Source organism: Pleurodeles waltl, chromosome 6 (genome assembly GCF_031143425.1).
Source record: "Pleurodeles waltl isolate 20211129_DDA chromosome 6, aPleWal1.hap1.20221129, whole genome shotgun sequence".
Taxonomy (NCBI): domain Eukaryota; kingdom Metazoa; phylum Chordata; class Amphibia; order Caudata; family Salamandridae; genus Pleurodeles; species Pleurodeles waltl.
This window is the reverse complement of record NC_090445.1, coordinates 1,444,152,550-1,444,177,390: the sequence shown is the minus strand read 5'-3', so window position 1 is coordinate 1,444,177,390 and position 24,841 is coordinate 1,444,152,550. Positions and strand designations below refer to the sequence as shown.

General features: G+C 46.0%; 1 protein-coding gene across 2 annotated transcripts in view; it reads right to left on the bottom strand.

Moving 5' to 3' along the window:
• DRGX (dorsal root ganglia homeobox) overlaps positions 1-24,841 on the bottom strand; it is a 115,100-nt gene that overhangs the window by 77,258 nt on the left and 13,001 nt on the right. Inside the window, exons 1-2 of one of the 2 annotated variants that reach the window (XM_069242508.1) lie at positions 21,645-22,138; positions 2,260-2,337 (exon numbers count right to left, since the gene is read on the bottom strand). In XM_069242508.1, the coding sequence (XP_069098609.1) occupies positions 2,260-2,293 (34 nt within the window). In that variant the 5' untranslated portion in view covers positions 2,294-2,337; positions 21,645-22,138. Of the gene's footprint in view, positions 1-2,259; positions 2,338-21,644; positions 22,139-24,841 lie in introns of those variants that run through there. The other variant, XM_069242509.1, reaches the window with a different exon arrangement.

Below are 24,841 nucleotides of genomic sequence, written 5' to 3'. Positions count from 1 at the left end.
TCGCACTAGGAGGACCAATTCCTGCATTTTTGTATACTTTCAAGAAAGTGCAGAAAAAAGTTAAAGTGCTGTTATGTTTGCTTTGGTCCGTTTTCCAACCAAACCCCAGTATCAAAATGTGCGGGGAGTTATCACTGAAATCACGCACTCTATCACGGAAAATGGCCGGTCCTAGAGTGCAAGTGCTTGAGGTCTATGGTTTATCTGGCTTTGAAATTCCCTTCAAAAGTGTCAGGGAAATTTTAATTGCCATCTCGTTTAAATCAATCGGATCCCATTGGCAACACAAACCAAACTGCAGCTTTCCAGACTGTGTCTTTCTCTGATTGTTTGCTGTTTGCTGCGTAAGCATCCCTGACAAGTCAAAGTGAGCACCAAGCCAGAATATAAAGAGACCCTCCTGTGTTCATTCCAATTTGTGGCTATAAGGATTACACAACTGAATCAGGATTCTAACTGAAGCGCTTATTTTGTACCAAGCTGATCGTCAACGCACAGATTTCGCCAGTGGTGACTTGCTTACATTTTAGGTGGAAAACACAACTGTTCAAATTTCCACACAACGGGCAGTATTACAGCATTAATCCCCATTCAGAGGTGTGGAAATCAGAATGTGGAGATAATGCCAGACCTTCTAAATACCGCACAGCAGTATTCATATTTCATGGGTGACACTGAAGTATTCATATTTATGGTAACCTATGGCAGATGAACAGGAGGCTTCCTGGGGTCCCATGGCTGCATTACCAAGTTTCAAAGAAAGAGAACATTCTAGCCTCCAAGATGCTCTGTTGTAGCTTGCTCACCAATTCTCTCCACTGTGCCTCCTGTTCATCATGTACATTTGTGAAAATCTGCCGACTGACTTTGACCAGGGCAGGTATGTGTCCTAACCCTCCTTGGCCTTGTTGCACCATTTGACACCACAACCTACAATACTCCTCAACAGGCTTGCCGCTAACTGTGCATTGTTGGTATTACACTTAGCTTGTTCACCTCTTGCGTGGCCAGGTAATATGACAGCTGCTCACGTCCATGAACAAGACCTGTAGCACCCCGCTTTTCTGCACTAACCCAACCCTCTTTAGTGTCTACATGGAGGCACTGCAAACATTTTTGTTAGATTCAACATATACACCTTTTTTTTATTTATGCAGTGCCTAATTTGTAAAAAAATAACTAAATAAATAAATAAAAATAAGTGCCAGGGCCCTCATCAGGAGGCCCCTGCAGCTTTCACCAACCATTGCCTCCGTGAATGCTGCAGGTGACAGAACCAACAGAGCTACTAACAATCCCACATCTGCAAAGGCGACAATTCAGGCTATTCCAGCCCCCAAAGCAATAAGAATGTTTTGGGCCAGCAGGTATTAGTCATTTTAATGTGCATTGAATTAATAAACAACTGCTGCTGTGCTCATCTCTTTATGAGACTAACTGCAGCACCTTGTAGCAGAGCGTCATAAGCTCCAGTGTAGGCATTCAGATGTTGTGCCAAGTACAAGAGCCCACCAGTTCAAATTAAGCACTATATTTATGTCAATGACACACAAATATGCATTAATGTTTCTAACGATCCTTGTGAGAGGCAGAAAGCCACTGATTGTCTGGTAATCATCCAGAAGTGTACACACGAGAACTGGCGCTGGCTTAATGTCACTAAGAAAGAGATCCTGTCCTCTGTCCTGGATGCCCCATCACGCTTGCATTTTCTTAGCTTTCCTCGATGGACTTTCACTATTGCTGTCTTAAAGGGTCTGCAACTGGATCATTCTTCTTGATGTCAAAGTGCCAGTGATTTCGCAAACACTCGCACAAAGGCACAGATGACTACTTATGTGTGCTCAAAGAATCCTGTCCCTATTTTGCGTGTCCTACACGATCACCCTTGGGCTAGCAGTGGGGGCCTTCAGAAGTTCTTATTGCAGTCAAATATATATATAGAAGGCCTTTCAGCAAAGAATGTGGTAAAGGTTCAAAGACTGTTATACAGTTTGCCTACCTTATAATTGTTCGAAAGTGCATTGGCAACCCTAATGCAGTGAGCCTCAGACACCTACAGAAATGGCCGTAGGACTGGGTGCTGTCCATGTCACAGATCTGAGCAATTATGACAGTGTGTCCAAAGAGGAGAGCTAACCACGTGTTGATTATCCTCCACAAGACACACTGACTGACAGCTTTCTGCACCCACATTCTGCTCCACACAACACACGTTTGTTATGTGATTCCATTCACTTCAGTGCACATCATACTCACCCTCCAATTGCGGGGGGCAGTGGAAATAAAACATGCTGTCCGTCCTGGGTCCTGTTATGCTGAGTCCGGACTCCGTGGCTGGAAAACAAGGTATAAATGTGTCAGGATATATGCAGGAGGTCAATATACAAACTGCAGCTTTTGCCAGCATTAAGTATACTGTAAGAGTCCATAATGTATACATGTAAAAATAATTATTAAAACCTAACTGTGGACTGCAGTGCTCAACCTGGTGACTCGTAGGAAGACAATGGATTAGAACTGGTAAGGTGGGTTGACAAAGGACAACCGAAGAAAAAGGAAAGCCAACAGAGTTTGGAAATGATAGGAGAATAGGGGCTCACACCCACTGGGAAGAGAATGGATTAGAACAATGCAGGCGGAAGGGGATTTCCACGACATAGCAATACATATTGGTGCGAGTACAAGGGCTAAGTCATTTCATTTACAAATATGTGAATCTCAGGACCATCTGTGCTATGTCCATTTGAGATGATCCTAGTCAGCTAAAGTATTCCCTTGCGTGAGCTTGGTCCCATCACAGGGAGCACCCAATCCATGTACTATGCCGTGACCAGGCCAGCTGTATTTTAGTACAAGGCCACTTCATCCAGGTCCCTTTAATACCCCTCCTGAGTTGTGTCAAATTCAAGGACCACCATACCGTCTCCTCTGACGACCACTCCAACCCGGACTGACCAGACAGGTAAACTCATAAGCTCAGCCTACTCAAGGCATATCCCAGGACCACTGTAACCCCATACCGTGAAAGAGCCACTCCATGCATGTCCAATCATGGGACTGCGTAACCGTGTCCACTCTATGAACCACTCTAATCTCGAACACTCAATACGTTCACACCTCGGGCTTGGAGACAGGTCAGATCCCTACACATGGAGACATGTTCTGTAATTACATGTTAGTAGGCAACTGCAGAACAAAGCTAGCTGTAAGGAGAGGATGCACTGGCCTCAAACAAAACGTTGCAACCAGTGGCATTTAAGCTCCTAGAAATAAGTTCCTTCTCCTTGCATCTATAAGTACAATCTCAACATCTGCACACCGGTCTCAGTGTCATACCTGGAGACAAATCAAAATGTATGCCACTAGGGAAAAATTACATCTTAAGAGTTTAATGGATGGCTCAAGCCCAGTGAAGGTCAGGTCTGATAACTTTGAGAGTGCATCAGGGTCTTGTATACAAAAGTTGTTGCATTATTACCGGGAAGTAAGATGGTTTTAAAAACCAGCTGGCATTTCGTCAATCGAGTGTATCAGAATTGTGTACACTGATTCTGTCACAAGCAGTATAAAAGCATTGTGCAAGGCACATAGGGGGTTATTCTAACTTTGGAGGAGTGTTAATCCGTCCCAAAAGTGACGGTAAAGTGACGGATATACCACCAGCCGTATTACGAGTTCCATAGGATATAATGGACTCGTAATACGGCTGGTGGTAAATCCGTCACTTTTCCGTCACTTTTGGGACGGATTAACACCTCCTCCAAAGTTAGAATAACCCCCATAGTCCTTCACTCGCACAATGTCTATGGGGCTTGTACATGTAGTTATTGCTCAGCTGGCGGCATGTATTAGAGTATTGTGTTACTACTATTAACAGAATGCATTAACATATACTATACAACGTCTGTTTCATCAGAGTGTACCAGAGTATTGCAGAAGAAGGTATCAAGATATTGTTACTGTACATAGCAGCCATTTCATTACGACCAGCAGGTATAGGATAATTGCATCCAGTAGCATTTCTGTCTCCAGCATGCAGCATTATTTTAATGTAAAGGTGGACATTGCTTCACTAGTTGAGTTTGGAAACGTATTTAGGTCAGACATCCCTTCATTGTTCGAGTGCAGGGGCGAGGGGGTCTGTAAGCTGTATGTATTCCATAGCTAGCGGTGCTTAAAAATGGATTGTGCATTGCATCGGTTACGTAACTAGAACCTTGCAGGGTGTAGCACGTTGTGACAATACTGCTACTAGCACAAGCTATCAGGGTACTGTATATGACAGCCATTCGGTCACTAGCACAGTGACATAGTGTACGGTATTCAGTGTTTATTCCATCTCTGTGTAATATTTAGGGCTCCCAGTTACATGGTGTTTATGTTTTTTAACATTTCCATCTATATTTTATCCATGTTTATTTTTGGGGGATTTTATTGCTATTTATCCATATATATATATATAGTATTTGGAGTATAAATAAATAATGAAAGACAGCAAGAAGAGTTCTCCCGCCAGAAGCCCATTTTTTCTGTTTTTCTACTCTTAACAATAAATGCAGAAAGGGAACCCATTGTTTCATCTCTATTAAACCTATAAAAATAGGTAAAAACAGAAAACCTGGCGCTTTAGTTATATGATGTTACGGTATGACGGTTAGATTATGGTGTGTTACATTATGTTGTGCGTATTTGCATAGCGGACAATGTGCCAGGGGTATCCCATTGCATTGCTTGTGGTAGTATTGGGTTCATTTTCCATACAGTTCAGAGATGTCCACTGTAGACTGAAGTGTGATTCGGTTTGTGAATATGTGCGTCAGTAGTGTGGACCGGTGTATTCCCAGGTCAGGTTGCTGTGCCAACTTCAATGAATTGTGGGGAAATGTTGCTGTTTGAAGATTGAGACCGAAGAGCTATACGAAACCCATACCCATCTTCTAAGAAGGGACAAATGCACTGCCTCAGGATATATATATGTGTAAGAAAATTGCTGCAGCAAGTACTATTTGGTGCCTTAATCCTAAAAAAACTGCATATTTGCTATTTGTTGTATGAATATTAGAAGTTCAGCCTATCTGTTGTATGATAACGCATGGTGTGTCCTCATGGAAAATGCTGTTTTTTATCTTTGCTGTTTTTTGTGTGGGATATCCGGTATAAAGCACACTGCTAGAAGTGGTGCATGTGGCGTGTTATTAGAGATGTGTAGTTAGGCGAGCACTATAATACCAACTACGTGGCAAATGTGTGGTGCACAGGAAGTATGTACAGTGTTGTAAAGTGTTCTACTGAGAGTCTGTGTGTGTTATCCGAGCCCTGAAAGATGAAAGTAAAGCTGACGACAAACCAGCCCAGTACATGTGGGGGTGCAGGGCAGTAACTGCAGAAGGAAGGGTGGCAAAGGGAAAGCGTTTAGCCCTGAGGGAGAGAGAGAAGGTAGGGTGGGTAGGAAATGGACATATGGAGACCAGGGAAAGGCAACAGATTTGGAAGGTGATTTGAGAAGATGGAAGTCGCACCCAGTGGGAAAAAAAGTGGACTAGGTCTACTGGCAAGAGAGGGTATCATGGCTTACTGGAACAACAAAAGGAGATATCACACTATCTGGCACAGATGGAAAGTAAAGCAGTGCTTAAGTTGAGCCGGTGGTTGCAGTTGGAACCCATCGGCACTCATTTTTAGGAACTGCCAATTGTTTTTTCAACATTAGGCTTTCACCAAGAGCCAGAGAGTAAAACATACACAGGGGAAACAGAAAAAGGAAGAGAAAGAGAAAGATGGAGAAAACAGACAAAGGAAGAAAGTTGGGATTAAAAATAACCTACTAGAGTGAATTAAGTGGCATGGTGTGCCTGGTGGTAGATGAAAGCAGCGTAAGGTGGAATCAAAACTATGCTGCCCTTGCATACGACATCCCCAATTTTCGTAGCATCAGCCACAGGCTTCTAAGAAAAATATTGCACCCAACATTCATTGTCATACAAATTAAGCAATGGGTGAAGGAGGAGGAGGGCTCAGAAGGAAGAGTGGTGTCCGTGCTGTCTCTTTCCCAGCCTGTGGCAGCGGTTGGGTTTCCCACGCCCATCCATTTACTGATTTTTGCTGTTCTGTAGAGTGCTAAGTGTCACCTTGCAGTCACTTCAGCGCACTAGACCACCAGATGGGTTGAAAATACAGTGCTGGATGGGTTAGGGTCCACCACAAAGAATATCTTGTCCTGGTCCTTCCCCTCTTCTGTCTGAAACAGCTGTGGGAGCGTAGAGGCAGGCTTTTCTGACACTACAGAGTGCCATACAAGCTGCCTATTACCTTGTGCTACAGGGCGGACATAAGCTATGGGATTCTCTCCTCTCCGAGGGGTGCATCATGTCAACTTTGGCGAGTGATGAGTAAGGGGTGCTGCAGCTGGCAACCTGGGCTGTGGCAAAGAGTCCGAGGGCTTAACAGAGATTATTTTAAAAGAAGAGTTGCACATAACTCCAAGTTTTCAAACATTTGAATTACTGTTCTTTCATCTCAGTGAAAAACTTTACGCGAGATTTCATTACAAGGTGAGAAAGAGTTTGGTCACCTTTTTAAAAATATTAATGTCATATTCAGTCTTACTTCCAATTATTACTTGCACTCACCCAACAATTCTTGGAGAATGTGCTATTCGTTTCAGTTGTTTTAAATACACTTCTAGGTGCAATCAATACCTAAAACCTATGACAAGCCGACCCAACTAGAGTGGAAACGTGTTTACTCACAACTGTGGCGGGGCACCACATGCTCGTGGTGCTGGCATAGTGAGCATGGTAGGCTGCCCTTTGTTTACAGCGCGCTGTGAACCCTGGGACAGGACTGTTTTATATCCGCAACACATTAGTAAAGCAGGGCACCATCATTTAAGGACTTATAACACCAAACAAGTAACCTGTCCTTGATCAAAATAAATCCTGCTTCCAAGTACTACTAATCTTAATCTTAAAGTGTAGACTGTATAGTGCACAATGCAAACAATCACATGGAATCTACACAGAAGTGCATTTTCTGAATTTTGCTACTACACAACTCCTAAAAAGCAGATTGCATTCATTTTAAATACTCGTCCTTCAGGTGATCTTCATTATGCTATGTAGCTATAGATACACCTCATTTCATTGTCCAGAGTGATGTGGAAATGTCCCTGAAAGCATTCCTTAATACTTTTCACCCTTCCCCCTAAGCTTCTCTCATGGGCTCATAATAATGTAAACATACTGTTTGATAAATCAGTTTGTGAAGTATGTCATATGATCGATCTAAATTCTGATTCAATCTCCTTATGTTTTGATACCCAATTGGCTCTTATTGAATTTGTTAAGTGTTTAAGCACTTAAGGTGCACAAGGCAAACACGTGGTCAGGTGCGGCCCGTCCTTTAGAGCGGGGGGGCCACGCCCCCCACCTTTTGACCTTCATGAAGAGTGTCTGTCAGGCTGAACAAAGGTCAGCCTGACAGACACTCGTCATTTTCAGCCCAGACAGCGAGAAGTGAGACATGTGTGATTTGCGCAGACTCCTGGCTGCCTGAGCTGAACTTTGCTGGGCTGAGGAGGTCACAGCTTCTATGGGCGTGACCTCCTCGGCTCAGAAAAGGTGCCTCGAGGCCCTCCCCTGGGTGACGAGGAAAGCGTCACCCATTGACTTCGACCTGGGCTCTTCAGGTTTATGCGCTGAAGCGCTCAGGGCAAGCGTCAATCAGTGACACTTCGTCACAGAGTTGGGTGGGGTCAGCAGCCCTGTGAGAAGGCTGGGACTGCTGCCTTGCCTTATTGGCTGACCTGAGGTCAGCCAATGAGGGAAGGCAGCAGTCCCAACCCTCCTGGGACCTCCGAAGCTGAAGGTAAGTGTGTGTGTGTTCTTTTAAAATGAATGTTTGGTGCGTGCGTGCATGTTTGAATGTTATGAGTGTTGTTAATGGATGTGTGTGCGTGCATGCATGCACGTGTGTGGGTGTGATCTTTTAAAATGAATGTTTGGTGGGAGCGTGCATGTTTGAATGTTATAAGTGTTGTTAATGGATGTGCATGCGTGTGTGTGTGAAAGAATGAGTGTGTGTGTGATCTTTTAAAATGAATGTTTGATGCGTGCGTGCATGTTTGAATGTTAATGGATGTGCATGCATATGTGTGTGTGTGTGCAAGAATGAGTGTGTGTGTGCTTTCCGCCCACCCCCCTTCCTCCTAAAGCTGCCGGCCGCCACTGCACGTGGTGACGTATTTTTGTACATAAGGAACAGCAGGCCTGACTAGGCTTTTAAAAATGTTAGCATGTGCAATACAAATGTTTGCGTAATCATCAAAAAGGTCATTCAATTCATTGTCCAAATTGAGAAACCAACAGTATGAGCCTCATTTAGATATTGGCGGAGGGGTTACTCTGTCACAATGGTGATGGATATTCTATCCGCCGAAATCTAAATCCCATTCTGTCCTATGGGATTTAGATTTTGGTGGACAGGATATCCGTCACTGTTGTGATGGAGTAACCCATCCGCCAATATCTAAATCAGGCCCTGTGTTTGTAACAAGGAATACAATAACCACTATATTTCAGAAATCTTGTAACAAATTGTACTACAGAAATGTCAGTTACATCTTTTTAACATATTGAAATCACTTGTCACTCACAGTTGTTTGTGAAAACGTGGACAATTAGCTGTCTGGCGCTCTCTCTGCTGAATCATCCTTACACTGTGATTAGACTTTACCTCAAATAACAAATGAAATAATGTCTTCTTTTTTCATTTTGAAGAGTTCATCAAAAGTAATGTTCAATTTCTGTTTACAGCTGCATGTGAAAATATAGACTGAGAAAACATATTTCGCAAAAGCATAAATCCTTTAGATGTAGAATACAAAAATGTCTACCTAACCCAAATATCGACCTAAAAAATGTCCACCAGACTACCTAAATCTACTCGCCAGCTCTAGAACTCAAATGTGCTGCTTAAATTAGAATATTAAATGAGCACAATCATAAACCATGTGGGAAGTGTTTTGTTTTCCAAATTGATTAATTCGTCACTGGTCGAAATTTCTGCAGAGAGATAAAATGTAAATCAGATTACAGTCTCTGTTTTGAAGTCCAAGGGGTGCTTGCTGCGCGCTGTACAACTGTGGGTTGTGCCCACTGGCTTTTACAATGATGAATAATTTGGCACTTTGGTTCTCTTTGCGCCAGAGAGCACACGTGCAAATTCTTAGTAAAGAAATCCCTCTGTTGTTGAAAATTATTTATGTGCAGTTTATGTTCGCACATTCACCCATGCTTACTTGCTGGAACACTCTTGAAATATAGCAGTGATCTTACTGCAATATTTAGTTGAAGTCCTAGAATGCAGTTCATCATTTCTAACAAAAAACTGTATGTTCATGGTGTTGGTACTATTACTGTGTAATGTAAGTTCTACACTAAGACCCTCATCTAGGGGTGCCAGAAAAATCTGATGGGCTTAGTAACAATAGCTACTGATCCCCTCAAAATAATGAAATATACAGGAACATTGTTAATCTGTTTTGTTTCACCTGGAGATTTTGGCAGCAGCAGGCAGTCAAACTCTCCAAGTGAAGCTCTAGACAAAAATAAAGAATTACACAGAAATCGGACCCAAAATTACTGATTTCCCCCAGAAAAGTATCATTTCTAAATGGACCACGAGGTTCCAACTTGTAAATGACTGTAACTTTGCCCCCCTGAGCTTACTTCTACCTCCCAGAATAATTAACTCTTGGAATTCAAAGTTACCGGGAAGATGACTAGACTACTTGTAATTATGGCCTAAAATGTATTATTGCTATTGATGTAGTTACCACATCATACCAATTCTGATTGAGTGCTATTACAAATAGTGAATAATGACCGAATTAAATAATAATGTCAACAAAATAAATGGCCAGATCAATTCAGAAATGTTCCCTCTCACTGGTGCCAATAAACTGTCCTACAGAGGAGGAAGCAAAATTGCCCCCAGGACAGTGCCACAAATAATCATTAAGTTGAAAAGCTTTATGCTAGTGCCCATCATGCCACATATAGAGGGATCTCTGAGCAAGCATGATAGCTGGGATATGGCGCATGCTGTTTATTGCCTGTAGGTCTGGCTCGTGCTCTATTCTGATACCATGCATTGCTGCTTCCACAATTCGGAGAACATTAAATTGAGACCAGAGAATATACTTTAGGCAGTTCAAGTCTTCCTTCATGTCCTGAACAAAGTATGTCAAAGGTTGCCAGGAACGAAGAAAGAAGATCTCATGCCTCTTATACTGGGTCAGTGAAAGAGCAGTCCGTGCTGCAGAACACCCCCATTATATATTTTCAGAAGGAGGAATGGGGGCTGATTTATTAAAGGCAGCACAAAGACATGAAAAATCATGCAAAGATGTGCACATTTTTGACGAAGTATTTACTATACAATGCAAACCTTTTTTTTTTTAATTGCGCTGGAAGCTAGCCCTCAAAGTAACGCCAATAAAGCTCTGCGCTATTTTAGGACAAGGGGCATCCCGTGGGTGGTCCCTGGGTGTTCCCATAACACCACTTATGGTTTTCAAAGCAACACCCTATCTAATACAACTGTAAATCAGGACATGGCACCAAAAAATAATGAATCCTTTAGACAGACACTAAGTAGGAGAAATATTTTCTTTTCTCCTGATTTTTTGTGCTGCACTATACAGCACACATCCAGTATGTGAACATTTTAAAAGTTTGTCTAGGCATAGTATTTTGCACTGGAAGTGCACCCTCCTAATACTAAACGTGAGGTAGACATCACACCCACCCCTGTGCACAATTGTGCTAAGGTGTGTGTGTGCCACTGGGCGACTGTTTGCGCGCCTGCGCTGTGGAAGAGAGCAGCGGTGCTGTATCGTAGTAGATATGGTTCTGCGCTGCTCTTGACTTCTAGCGCAAGACAGCACAGCAACTTTGGCTGCAGCACTGCACTGCACTGTTTTAGCAAATCTACACCAAAATATTAGGCAAATGTGGTGCTGCATATTTAACTGTATACTCTCTTCTAAGAGGTTCGATTAAGAGAAGAAGGTAGATGCCTTTTTAGTGGTGCTTATTTGCTAAAGCTGTTTAAACTTGTATCAATCGTATTTTATTTTTAACATTTTCTGAAAAATTTAGTGAATTGCATTTTATTGGAATGTTTGCGAGTATACTCTTTTCTTATTTGTACATATATTGTGTACTTTGTAACTTTTCTTGATGTACTTTTAAGGTCACTGTCGTAACCGAAAAAAAAGTTTTCAACTATTTCCATTCATCACTATTAAAAAACAAGGGCAAATGCAATAAATTAAGTTAAAATAAAAACAGCACTTGCATTTCGCGCTCCCCTTTAATTTAAGTGGTTGTGTTCACGGTGAGGCTGGTTATTTCCCATTTGTCCCTAAGTTTTTCTTGCCCCCCTCCCCCCACACTGCCCGTGCCAGCCTCCTCTATACGAGTGCCTGAGCTCCCAAGTAGAGACATTGGTTCGGAGTCAAGTACTGCCTCTCAGTGCCTGAATCTTACATGGACATTTTCCTATATACAGATCTTACCATGTGTGCATCACGGGGCAGATAGACCTCATTTGTCTATTTAGGATTTTTATAAAAGGCCACGCCATGACTTACAACCACCACGGGACTCTTGAAGAACTTCTTACAGATCGCACAGTATTCACAAATGAAGCCCGATATTAAATGTTGCTTTAAACTGCATACAGGTTGTTAATTTAATAATTCTGGACTATGGAGAGCCAGTCAGTGAGGACATAAAAGAACCTCGGATTAATAGTTACAATAGTGTAAAATGTGTTTGCCTGTCTTTTATCTGTACAGTTGGGCACTGAAGACTCTCAAATATGTGAAATATGTATCAGCAGCTGAGCTCAACATATTAGCATAACAAATTTTGTAAGAATTCGCCAATTTAAATTATATTTTAACCCCGGTTTTAAGCCTAAATATAAAAAATGAAAATGCAGTGGTTGTACAGCAAAGGAAATGTAGTTTTCCTTTTGGTCTTCAAAGCGAATTAAGCACTAAAGAAAGTGTGCAAACTTTGGAGGCGGGTATAAGGTGTAAAATCGTCTTTTTTTCTTATTTACCTTGTTTTCTCTGTTGATGAAAAGAAAAGCTGGGCGACAAAATTAGTTAAAATCGAAGTTTAAAAAAAAAAATAGTGACTGGGTCGAATTATGTGGCACAATGTTGATTACCGCTTTGTAACCTGTTACAGTAACGGGTTCTCAGTGCCTACCACCTCCCAAGCAGAGTGAATTTTTTGAGCAATTGTTACACTGCTCAAAGAGTGCATCAGGGAATTGTACATCTAGTGTATTCCATTTCTAGCAAAAGACATGAGGGTACTGTATGCTAAAGCTATCTCCTCACTAGCACACATAATGATGTTTTGTATGCTAAAGCTATTTCCTTGCTGGGAGAGTGTGGTATGATATTGTGTGGTACGACTATTAATACACTAGCAGAGTGAAATAGGATATTGTATGCTACAGATGTTCCCTCTCTAGGACAATATTTACGGCTAGTCCCTCCCTAGGAGAGTGTAGTGTGGTATTTTGTGGTATTTTATGCTACTGTTATTCCCTCTCCAGAAGAGTCTAATATGCGACTGTGTGCTCCAGCTATTCATTCACTAGCAGAGTGTGACTGTATATTGTACTCTTTGGCTATTCCCCCAGTAAGAGTTTGTGTTAGAGTATTGTGTGATACGGCTATTCCCTCTCTAGCAGAATGTAGTAGAGCATTGTTTGCTATTGCTTTTTCCTTTCTCGGAGAGCGTAATATGCTCTTAAGTGCTACGGCTATTCATTCACTAGTGAATTGTAATGTATGCCAAGGCTATTCCTTCTCTAGGAGAGTTTAGTAGAGCACTGAGTGCTACGGCTAATCATTCACTAGGTGAGTGTAATAGGTTATTGTATGTTATGGTTATTCTTTCTCTAGGAGAGTGTATAATGGTATCAAGTGCTAGGGCTATTCATTGACTAGCGGAGTGTGTTGTATGATAACGCTATTCCTTCTCTAGGCGAGTGAGGTAGAATTTTGAGTGCTACGGCTAATCATTCACTAGGTGAGCGTAATAGGTTATTTATGTTAAGGCTATTCCCTCTCTAGCAGAGTGTAATAGGGTATTGTATGTTATGGCTACTCCTTCTCTAGGAGAGTGTGGTAAGGTATTGTGAGCTATGGTTATTACCTCATTAGCAGAGTGTAATAGGGTATTGTATGATATTACTATTCCCTCTCTAGCACAGTGTAATAAAGTTTAGTACACAGTGGTTAATCCATCATCAGCAGATGGTACTGGGGTATTGTGCACGATAGACTCTTCTAGTGACATAACTTTTATTGTGCAAAGTCTTAAATCCGGGTATGTACATAAGTGGAAACCATACTAACCTCAGTAGCTCTTGGTAAATTGTCTCTTTTTGGGGTGCAGGCTCAAACGGAACCTCAACCAGCGATTTTTCTCTGCCCCTTGGGCGTGAGTAGCTTGCCTGGGTTTGTATCCCCCTAATAATCACCACCAAGATACAGATTAATTCATTGAAAGGGGTTTGTTCTGCAATGAGGAGGGAGGGAATGCTCAGTCACCTCTCTCTACCTGGCAAAGAAGTGATTCTGCTCCTCAGCGTTTGGTTGAAGACGGTTGGCAGAGTGAAGGGGGAGGCAGGAGGGCAAAGCTGGTCACTACACTGAAAATGTGAAGATAGTGTGCAGAATGGCACTAGAAGAAGATTGTTACTTTCCTCTTTTCACTTACTTCTGCCCCTCCTTTGCACACAGAGAACAGAGGGCTAAACTAGAAACTGAAAACGGCCAGGCAACGGTGCTGAGGGCAGCCCCACACTGAGGTCGGCAGCAACTAAACGGGGGTAGGAAGGCGTGGGCCAGGCCGGCTCTGAAAGCTGCCAGGAGCCTGCATTCAGCTGGGGAACAAGCAGGTGGCTGAATGACCAGTCCACTACTTCCACAGTACAGCTCCCCAAACCCAAAATACAATTAAAAAGCGCCCACATTATGGCATCACTGACTGAAAGGCACTGCTCAATTTGACCTGTTGGTTGCAGGTCGGGCCCACCGGCATTCTGTTTTGGGCTATGGGACTCATTGTCAATCAGCAGTCTTTGAAACTGAAGGAGAAAAGGAAAGGTCGAAGAGAAATACAGAAAAACTGCGAAACTGAGGAAGCAAGGAGGAAAATGAACCTGCAAGAGTGAGGTAAGCGGGCACATTGGTGGAATAACAACGCAGAGGTGAATCCAAGCAAAACCAACTTCGTATTTGCCAATCCTGGCATTCCGAAGGTCGCTGGACAGTCCTGAGACAAAATTTGGGCCCCGGCCTTTATTCGTTTACAAATTAAGCACTGGTGAAGAATTGAGGAAGAAGGGAGCATACTTGATCCAAAATGGCTGTCCTTCGATAGAAGAAAGTGCACCTAATTCTAATTTTGGTAAGTGGCGTTATTTGTAATAGCAAAACTCTACCTTTAAGTCATCGTGTGTGTGTCTGGTGGGCATTTACAGCACACACTATGGCGACCAAACAGACTGTTAAGACCGACTGACGCAGACAAACACCACCTTTGCGAACCGTCGTCACGACGCCTTCGTATATATTTATAGGCGCTTTAAAGTATGTCTTGTTAACACGTCTTTTAATGCAGGAAACGTGTACTTTGGCCCCATGCATACGGAGTGGGAGTAGCAAATACGCATTCGAGGATGCGAGAGGAGGGCGGGGGCGGTAGATTTGAACTGTGCGAGGCTCGGCCGGCCAGGGGGAGTCAGGTACGGGTAAGAGCTGTACATTACAGGGGCATTCTTGCTGCGGCCTGGGACCAGAGGCGGGAGACAGGCAGGGGACGAACTACAACCAGAGGTGACAGACAAGGAGGAAAAAATCAACAGCTAAAAATCGAACCCTTTCCACCCGAGGACTTCATGGGCGAGGGAAAGGGGTTTGAAGGGCTTACAGACCTTGGAATAAAATGAAATACAAGACGAGGCAGAGATTAAAACAAAGAAAATTACAAACGTATTGAGGAAAGGGCCGATCTAGGCAGGAACTGAGTAATAGACAGATGGAAACACAGTTCATGACTGGAAGACAGAGAGACAGGCGGCTAGAAGGACTGAGACATAAACTCAGAATCATATGCAAAGACAAGGAGACAGATTGAGACAGAGAGACTAAAAACAAACAGAGGGACAGCCAGATAGAGTGGCAGACAGGGGCAGACAGGGTGCAGTAAGAGAAATATTCAAGTGAGCAGAGTGAATGAAATTCACAGAGAGACAGGGAGAGAGAGAACTAGAGGGGCGAGTGGAGAGACGCGGAGACGGACAGAGCCGAGTACACAGAATACAGACCCAGACAGACAGACGGACACATACCTAGACACAGAGATGGGAAAGGAGAGAAACTTGCATTGAAAGCGGAGATGACTGCTCACTGGGGCTGGGGAGAGGGCAGCGGGATGCGTCTGGACCATGAGACGGCTGTCTTGTCGCACATTTCACACAGACTAACGTACCCTTATCAAGGGGGACCTGGTCCCTGTGGCCACGCGCACAAGAGGTAGGGCTTTAAGGTGCACGTGCAGTACGGAACCCCACGGCGTGCACGGGCTGGAGGCAAAGCGGTACTGAGGGGTATCGGATAAATCCCTGGAGTAGCAGGTGTGTGCTCAGTCGGTGGTACTCCCTAAAGCACACACATCACAGACATCACCCCGGGTGCCCCCCCCCCCTTTCACTGTGAACTTGTGTGAGAAGCTCTGAGCCCGGCCCGGGGGCAACCACTCACCCTCCTGGACCCGAACCCACACTAACACAACCACCAATCACCACCCCGCATTCTTGCTGCAAACCAGTCACTGCACCAGTGTGTGAAACCGGCACTTCACCCAGCACACATACTGTGCCTTGTTCGGACTCTGTGACTGTCACCTGTGCACCACAATGAGGGGCGCACCAGGGAGGAGCGATACTATCTGCTCCCTACACGTGAGAGTAGGCCCCTGTCTAGGGCGACCAGATTTTGAGGAGCAAAAACCAGGAGAGGCCAGACATACATAAAGAACTAAGGCCCATATTTATACTTTTTGACGCTAAACTGCGCTAACGCAGTTTAGCGTCAAAAAGTTTTGCGCCGGCTAACGCCATTCTGAAGCGCCATGCGGGCGCCGTATTTATTGAATGGCGTTAGCCGGCGCAAGCAGACCGGCGCTGCCTGGTGTGCGCGAGAAAAACCACGTACACCAGGCAGCGCCGGCGTAGGGGGAAAATGGCGCATGGGCGTCTTAAAATGGGGCAAGTCAGGTTACGTCGAAAAAATCGTCGTAACCCGACTTGCGCCATTTATTTTCGACGCCCATCCCCCATCAACATGACTCCTATCATTGTAAAGATAGGAGTCATGCCCCCTTGCCCAATGGCCATGCCCAGGGGACTTCTGTCCCCTGGGCATGGTCATTGGGCATAGTGGCATGTAGGGGGGCACAAATCAGGCCCCCCTATGCCACAAAAAATTATTTAAAAAAAATAAAAAAATACTTACCTGAATGTCCCTGGGGTGGGTCCCTCCGTCCTTGGGTGTCCTCCTGGGGTGGGCAAGGGTGGCAGGGGGGGTCCCTGGGGGCAGGGGAGGGCACTCTGGGCTCATTTTGAGCCCACTTGTCCCTTAACGCCATGCCTGACCCAGGCGTTAAAAAGCGGCGCAAATGCGCCGTTTTTAGCCACGCCCACTCCCGGGCGTCTCTTTTGCCCGGGAGTATAAATACCACGTAAAGGCCTGGGAGTCATTTTTTAGACGGGAACGCCTCCCTTGCATATCATTAACGCAAGGAAGGGGTTCACGCTAAAAAATTACGCACATTCCGGGAACTTTGGCGCTATTCGCCTCTAACGCCATAGTATAAATATGGCGTTAGTTGGCGTTAGTTTAGCGTCGAATTTGCGTCGAAAAAAACGACGCAAATTCGGCGCAACCAGAGTATAAATATGGCCCTAAAGACTTTACTCTCACTTTTATATCTTGGCTATTTGAGTAGCTTTGTGAATGTATGCCCATACGTGTGTGTGTGTGTGTATATACATGTATATATATATATATAGAGAGAGAGAGATAGATACATAGATTTACAAGACTACATATTTAAAATAAGCTATGGCTTGACCTCCCACCCTGCACCCCCAACCCACCCACACCCACCTCTCTCTGCTCCCCACTCATCTCTCTGCTGGTAGCAGACAGGGGACTTTGTTGCCTGACAGTTACAGATAAATTACTTTAATTATGTCATACTCTGTATGCGTCTTTTAAAGGAGAGCATACCTTTAACTTATGCTTCCCTAGATGATCTGACCTTTGTCCCAAAAACCAGGACATTTATTTAATGATCTGGCCTTTGTCCCAAAAACCGCGACATTTATTTAAAATTAAGAGAAGTGTTGGGACACCGGGACAGTGCTCTAAAAACCAGGACTGTCCGGGGAAATCCGGGACGTCTGGACATGTACCTGCTGACAACAGGAGGAGGAGACGCCCAGAGTGCCTGGGTATAAAAAGGCCAAGTGCTTGGAAGGAATGTGCTCACAAGAAATAACTTGTATTTCTTTTCCCGCTGCCAGTGCTTTGAAGTAACCTATAGGAGAAACAAGGCGCTGTAAAACAATCCTCGTAAAGAAAAATAGACGCACCATGTAGACTCCGATCGGAGATTGCGCGAGGCAGGAGAAGACTGTGGACCCACGATGGAGGCGGCTGTCCAGCGCTGTCCAAGGTCCGGCCGTGGTCACCTCGGCCGGACCTCCAGCAGGGCGAGGCCCTGAGCCCGAGGCTCAGAATTGAAGGAAGGCCTCGGCGCTGACACTCGGCGCGAGAGAAGATAACATCAGAACTGTTGTCTGCAAAGGATCGAAATAAACGAGACGCCTCCGGTACACGAAACACGGCCCGCTACCTCGTAGCTGCCTCCCAAGTGCGTATGAAGTACCGGCCCCACCCCGGCCACCCAGAATATTGGAACTCTCCCTCAGGCGAGAACTGCCCGTGCCATCTGCCAAGTATCTGTAGCCTACAAGAGCTTGCAATGCCATGTGCGCGCTGGCCATATAAGACCTGACCGTGCCATATAAAAAACGATCATGCCATAAGTGAACCGTCCATACCATTTAAGTAGTGACACTGAAAATATAAAAAAGTTACTATTTCCCAATGTAATGGTATTACCGACCCTAGAAGGATGGGCCCCTGAGTCTACGGTGTCGGTGTTCTACCCGGTGAGCTTGAGATCATTGCAGGGCTTAGGTTTCAACTTTCAGAGACATCTTACTCGCGTGTACGAACTTTCAAAATCATATAAGAACTCAATTGTGATATGTGAACTGCCGTAGCATATAGAAGAGGCGGTGCCGCATATAAAAAGTTCACACCCGAGAAGACCTGACCATGCCTCAAACGAATTATTCACATTACATAAACACTGACCATGCCACATGCGAACTGTTCACATTATATGAACACTGGGCATACCATACACGAACTGTCGGTACCATGCAAGGACACTTTATATCCTATAAGAACTCTCCGTATAATTTCCGCAGTGGTGTTGCCAAAAACGAAAAGTTCTTGTGATATACGAAAAGGCCATGCCATAAACGAACTGTCTCAGCTAGATCAGAGCTCGCCTTTTATAAGAACTGCTCAAGATGTATAAGTGCTGTTCCCGCTATATAGCAACGCCCCGCCAGCCATGTCTGCACCATATAAAAAGTTTCTTTACCGCACAAGTATCCATGCCATGTAAACACAGTTTGCCCTCATTATAAGAGTCGGTGCCGCACAAGAGCGCTCGCATATGAGACTTCTTCATACCATACACGTCCTCAGTGTACAGCATAACAACTCCCTACTGAATCACACAAGCAGTCTCCTTGCCATATAACACTTCCCCATAGATACGGCATTATCCATGCCACATGAGAACTACCTACAAATATAAGCATTGTTCTTCCCCTACGATAACTTTCTATACATGCAAGCACTTTTCTTGCCATATAAGAATTACCTCTGCGTGCAGGCATTCCCTTTGCCACATAACCACTCCTAATACATACCTGTATTCTCCATATAGTTAGAACGTCTTATACATTGAAGCATCCTCCATGTCATATAAGCACTGCCTATACATACACTCCCTCTGTATGTCACATAAGAACTCTAAAGCCAGGTATGGTACTTAAGAAAAATCTAGGCAGTATAAGGACTTTTTCAGCCTTATATGAAATCTTCCCTCCATGTATCAACTGGTAATGCCTTAAGAAATGTCTCACCGCATATCAATTGTGCTTGCCATATAAACATATTTTAGCAACCACATAAGAACTGTCACCACAGTGTACGAACTGTCCGTACAATCCGTCAATATTACATAAATATATATCTCTACAATATAGAGCTCTGTCCGGCCTATATTAAGAACCCCTTCCTTTCAAGGACAGACTCCGCATCCATGAGCTGTCCCGCATACAAAACTACTCCAAACATTTGAAATCGGACCACACTTTAAGCACGGTTCGAAACACAGAAACTCCCCTGTATCACCTGTCCGTCTTCTAAGAACTGCCTCACCATAGTGGACCTTTCCATGCCAAAGAAAATGTGTACAAGCCAAATAACTCTCCGTGTCCTAGAACAACTGGTCATGCCGCATAAAATCCGTCGTGCCAGAGATGCTTCCGTCATAAAAGAAACGGAAACATAGAAGTGCTACTGCTGCAGTGCAGAACAACGTTCCCATATAAGGTCGGGCGGCATGTAACACCCCCTCTCCCCCCAAAAATCCCAAGTGTAAGGTCCGCGCGAGGCTTGTACGAAGGCTTGATGCCGCATGATTATGTCGGCGATCTATGGACGGTCGCGAGCTCTGCGAACTCTCGCTGCTGATGAATAACTTGCCCCGTGTGAGAAGAAAGGCAGATCTCAGATTTACTGTGAACTCTGCTCCTGGTCCCAAACGCACGCTCGCGTGTCCTTTACATCTATTTGTGAACCAGGAACTATTGATTGGTTCATTAAATGATAAACTAATTAAGTAGCAGCGGCCTCTTCTTGCAACAGTTCTTAAAGGGCGCGAAAAGTTAGTGGATTTCGGGAAATCAAATGTTACACCTGTAGGAGAGGTGAACGCGCTGTGAGGGCAGGATGGGGTGGGGGACTGGAGTCCTGAATGCGGGACGACAATCCCCAGTCCTTATTTAACCCCCCCCCCCCACCCCACTTACTCACACCACCCTCCCCCCCCGTCTTTTCTCCTCAATCTTGCAGGGTTCTTTTTATCAGCATTAACCCCCTTTCACTGTTTTGCTTTCACCTATTCCCCTGTTGTCATTGTCTCTGTTTATCCGGGACAAAAAGTTTGTTAATGAAAAGTGAGGCACAGTCCCAAAAAGATTGCCCCCTCAAGTCCGAGGTCTCGTGTCCTGTGTTGTTGTCACTCCCTGTGCACCAGGTCGCACCACTGAGTCCATGTCCTTAAACGCGCCTCCTGGCCGTTTCCAAGCGCTTCCTTTTTTGGCATATTCGGTAAGTGGGGCACGAGGAAGTAACCTGACCAGGATCACACAATGCGGGCAAACAGTGTGATCGAAATAAAACACGGCCATCCTGGCATCAAGGTCGCTAATTCAAAGTCTGGAAATGAGGCCACGTGCCCCAGGGAGCCGCAGCCGTAGTGTTTATGATGATGTAATAGTAGAAGTATTGTCATTATTACAGTATTATCATTGATAATAACACCGGTAATGATACTCCTACACTACTGCTACTAATCATAATGGTGATCAGTCGTAGCAGAATTGTTATGCTCAAGGTTACTTTCAAGGGGCAAGCTTCAGAAATAAAAGTAACAGTCACAAACTTTACCTTCAGCCTGTCCCGTCGCTAAATCCATCGCCCAGTGAGCGCTACCCCGGCTTCTCCCGGGGACTCCGAGCCGCAGCCCACAGCAGCCGGAGGCTTTCCCCATCAGCATCTGCTGCCCCCCGACAATACCTCCAGGGAAGAAGGTGTCACCTCTCCCCGAAGAGGCGCTTGATTTTATATCATTGGTGTTATATTTATTATGAGTAGTGGTAGTAGTATTGTTACTATTATTATTATTATAGTTATTATTATTATTATTATTATTAATATCCTCTCACTCGTAGCCTCTTTCTGCCGTTTCCCCCTCAGGTAGAAGTCTCCGTGCCCCCTGCGCCTCAGTCCCTTGCGTTCCTCGGTGTTATTGCGCCCCCCTCCCCCCTTGCCCCGTTCCCCTTTGTGCCCGTCCCGTGCCCCTGTCTCTAGAGTGCCAGTCCCTCGTGCCCCCGGCCAGGTGCCTCTGTGTCCTGTGCCTACGTCCGCCTGCCCCTGGTCCGCAGGGCCACGTGCCTCTCTCTCTGCTGTCCTGGGCTCCTGTCCCGTGTGCGCCTCTGTTCCCTGTGCTTCAGTCTCCGTGCCTATCCTGCCCCCAGTGTGCCAGCCCCCTGTGCCCCTGCGCCCTCACCCCACGCCCCGTGCTGCCCGCGGGTGCCAGGCTGCCTACCTTGGGTTGCTCCGGTGCCCTCGGGCGGGGAATGCTCCGATGGTCCTGTGTGTCGAGTGCGGGCTCCACGCCCCCTCGCCCCGTCTCTTGTCTTCTGATCTCTTTCCTCCTCGCTCCTGCTCTGTTTCCTTTTCTCTTCTGTTTTGTCACTCTACCATTCCCGGCTTATCTGTGAACTTTCCTATCGGGCCGCCTCTCCCAGACCCGTATTTTCACTCCCCTCTGTCCATTCTCCCAGTCTCACGGTATGTGCGTCCCTGGACCCGCTGTTTCTATGTCTCTCTGTGCACCTGCTCTCTGCTCTCCCCCTCTCGCGATCTCTGCTCTCACTCCTCACCCGCTCCCCTCTCCCTTTGTTGTTGTTCACTCTCACTTTCCTTCTGTCCCTGTTCTGTCTCTCTCTGTCCCTTCCCCCGGCCTGCCCTGTCTCTGCTCTCAGCGCAGCTCTGTCTCTGCTGTCCGTCTCCCCTCCCTCTGCTCTCAGCCTCCCTCTCCCCGGGCCCTGCTCTCTTCTCCCCACTGCCCAGCACTTGCCTTTATAATCTCGCTGTAATTGGTTTTAATCGGATTATTGGCGGCCCTCTCCTCTCTGCTCCTGGATAGGTCTTCAGGCCCCACTCAGGCTCCGCCTGACGAGAAACGTCATTTCTCAGCAAAACTCCAGTGTTTTTTACCCTCTCTCGGCTTCCCTCAGGCTGCCCCTCCTGCGTCTTCCTACCCTCCACCTGCTCCCCGTCACCGGCGCAGCTAGGGTGCCACGGGCCCCGGTGCAGGCCAGAAATGGGCCCTTGGGGTAGTTGTTAGGAAATAGAACCTGAATACTATGAGCTTCTTAGATTCCTGGGCCCTGGTGCCGCTGCACCTGCTGTACCATTCATAGCTGCGTCACTGCTAGTTCTCTTGCGTTTGGATGCACCCCCTAGCCCACACATCTCCCTGCTCCTCCTGCGGGCCCAGCCCCGTGCATGCCGCTCCATGCTACAGACCTGAACTTCCTTCGCGGCCTCCTGCAGTCCTGCATCCCACCCTTGCAGGGATGCCTGGTCCTCGCACGGGCCCACGCCATCTCATCTGCACTCTGCTTCTGAGGGGCGCCAGTCTCTACCCTGCTTTCTGCTCGCCCACCCTGCATCTCTTGCAGGCCTCTTGCATCTTTCCTGCTTCCCCTGCACTTCGGATTTTTGTGGTTCTGGTCAAACCACATTTCAGTTATTTTTCAGCGGCCCAGTTTCTAAAGTTTAATGTATAATTCTGTACTCACTAATAATACCGAAGTACACTCTCACTGTAATCCAAACTATAACAAGTGCAATAGACAGACCTTAGAGTAGCAAACATGTAAGTGTCTTTATCCCTTCCTTACATTCACCAATTTCCATACATTTTGATCGAGAATTGATTACAAATCATAGGCAGCTACACGTGATTCGTCAATCACGTATTCAAGGTTTTGACTGCATCATAACAGGTGAAAATCAATCAGAAAGCAATCCAGTATGAAATAATGCGACGGAAACGAATGTGACTTGTAGATAACATAAGATGTGCATTTGTTGGCCTCGTACTATTTGGTGATGTGGATTTGTCCTGTTGCTGTCAATGTGATTTACTTTGTGAACTTTTTACATCGTATTTTTATGTTGTGTCAATATTTATGTTGTTATCGCTTTACTCTTATGGTTGGAAAATACCGAATAAAGTATTTTAATGCTGATGATGATAATGAGAACAGGGAGTGTGACTGATCTCCGCCCGAACGGTAATATCACCCGTCAACTTTAGTTGTGTCTCCAACGGTGAAGGGGCAGGTGTCCGTGCCAGTGTGATTTAACGTATGTCGTGCCAGGACCCCTCACAGCCCAGAAGGTGCCACTGGCTTTACCCGCTCCGCTACAGGCTCCGGGCCTTGTTTATGAGGCCCTTCCAACGCGTAGTTGTCAATGGTGTGCCAGGTACAGTGACACCGGGACCCAGGACTTTTATGGGCTCACTATACCCAAAATATAGACGGTTTTTCTGACTATCAAACCTCTTGCTTGCATTAGACCCTACCCTAGCTACGTCACTGCTTCTCCGTGAGATGTCCAGTCTGTGATCACATGACGCTGAGGTCACCTGTCCCCAGGCCTCGCCACCTGGCTCCGGAGACCCCCCTAGTCACGCGTCCCCCTCTTGCAGACCCGCTGCTCCTGCAGGGCCAGGCGCATGATGCCCTCACCTGCCCCCTTGGCCCCTCCTCTGTGTTGTCCTCTGTAACTCCGCAGTCGGTGCCTCGTACTTCTGCTGGTCGGGAGACGGTGCCTGCTCCCCATGGCTGACAGTTGTCCCTCTCTGACCCTCATTCAGGCCCCGTCCTCCTGCGGGGCGCTGCTTGCTCTTCCGGGATGTCTTCGCCCCATGTGTACTCCTTCTATGAGCCCCTGCTTCACCTCTGCGCTTTCTGCGGAGCCTTAGATACCTTCCTGCCTGTTCTTCGTCCCTGCACGCCCATGCAGGGCGTTTTACTCCGTCCATGCATGCCACTGCCCTAACATGCCTTTTCACCGTCTATACTGCTCCAGCAGTCACACTCCCGCCTGCTCTCCAACGGTCTTTGCCCCTTACATCTTCGTTTTCAAGCCACATACTAGTCCCTGCCTGCTCCTCTTGCCGGCGAGTTGTGTCACCCTCCTCTGAGCCACCAAACCACTGCCTGTCACTCATGCAGGTGCCAATCCCTGCTGCGCCTCTTGCAAGTGTCTACCTCACCCCCCACCGGCCTCTTCTCGCAGATCTTCAGGCCTTGCCTGCTACCCATGTTAGCCCCAAGGTCTGCCTGATCATGTAGGATTCTGGTGCACGCCTTCTTCTCTTGGAGGTGCCTGCCCGCGTCACCCTTTGTCCACTTCTGCCTGGCCCTCTTGCTGTCCTATAACCCACGCCTGTTCCTCCTTTCGCCCCCAGCCTCTGCATGCACATCATAAATGTGCCTCCCCCCAAGTTACGCCTGCTCTTGATGCACGTGTCTGGCGCATGCCTGCTCCTTTTGGAGATACGTTCTAGCCCATCGTGCACTTCTATTAGTCCACCCAACCCTGCCTGCCCCTCCTGCAGTTACACAGTCCCAGCTGCGTGGCAAGGATGCACGTGCCCTGCTGCAAGCAAGGACAGTGCCGTCTTTGACTGCTGTTGGGGTAGTAAAATACAGGAATTAGTGT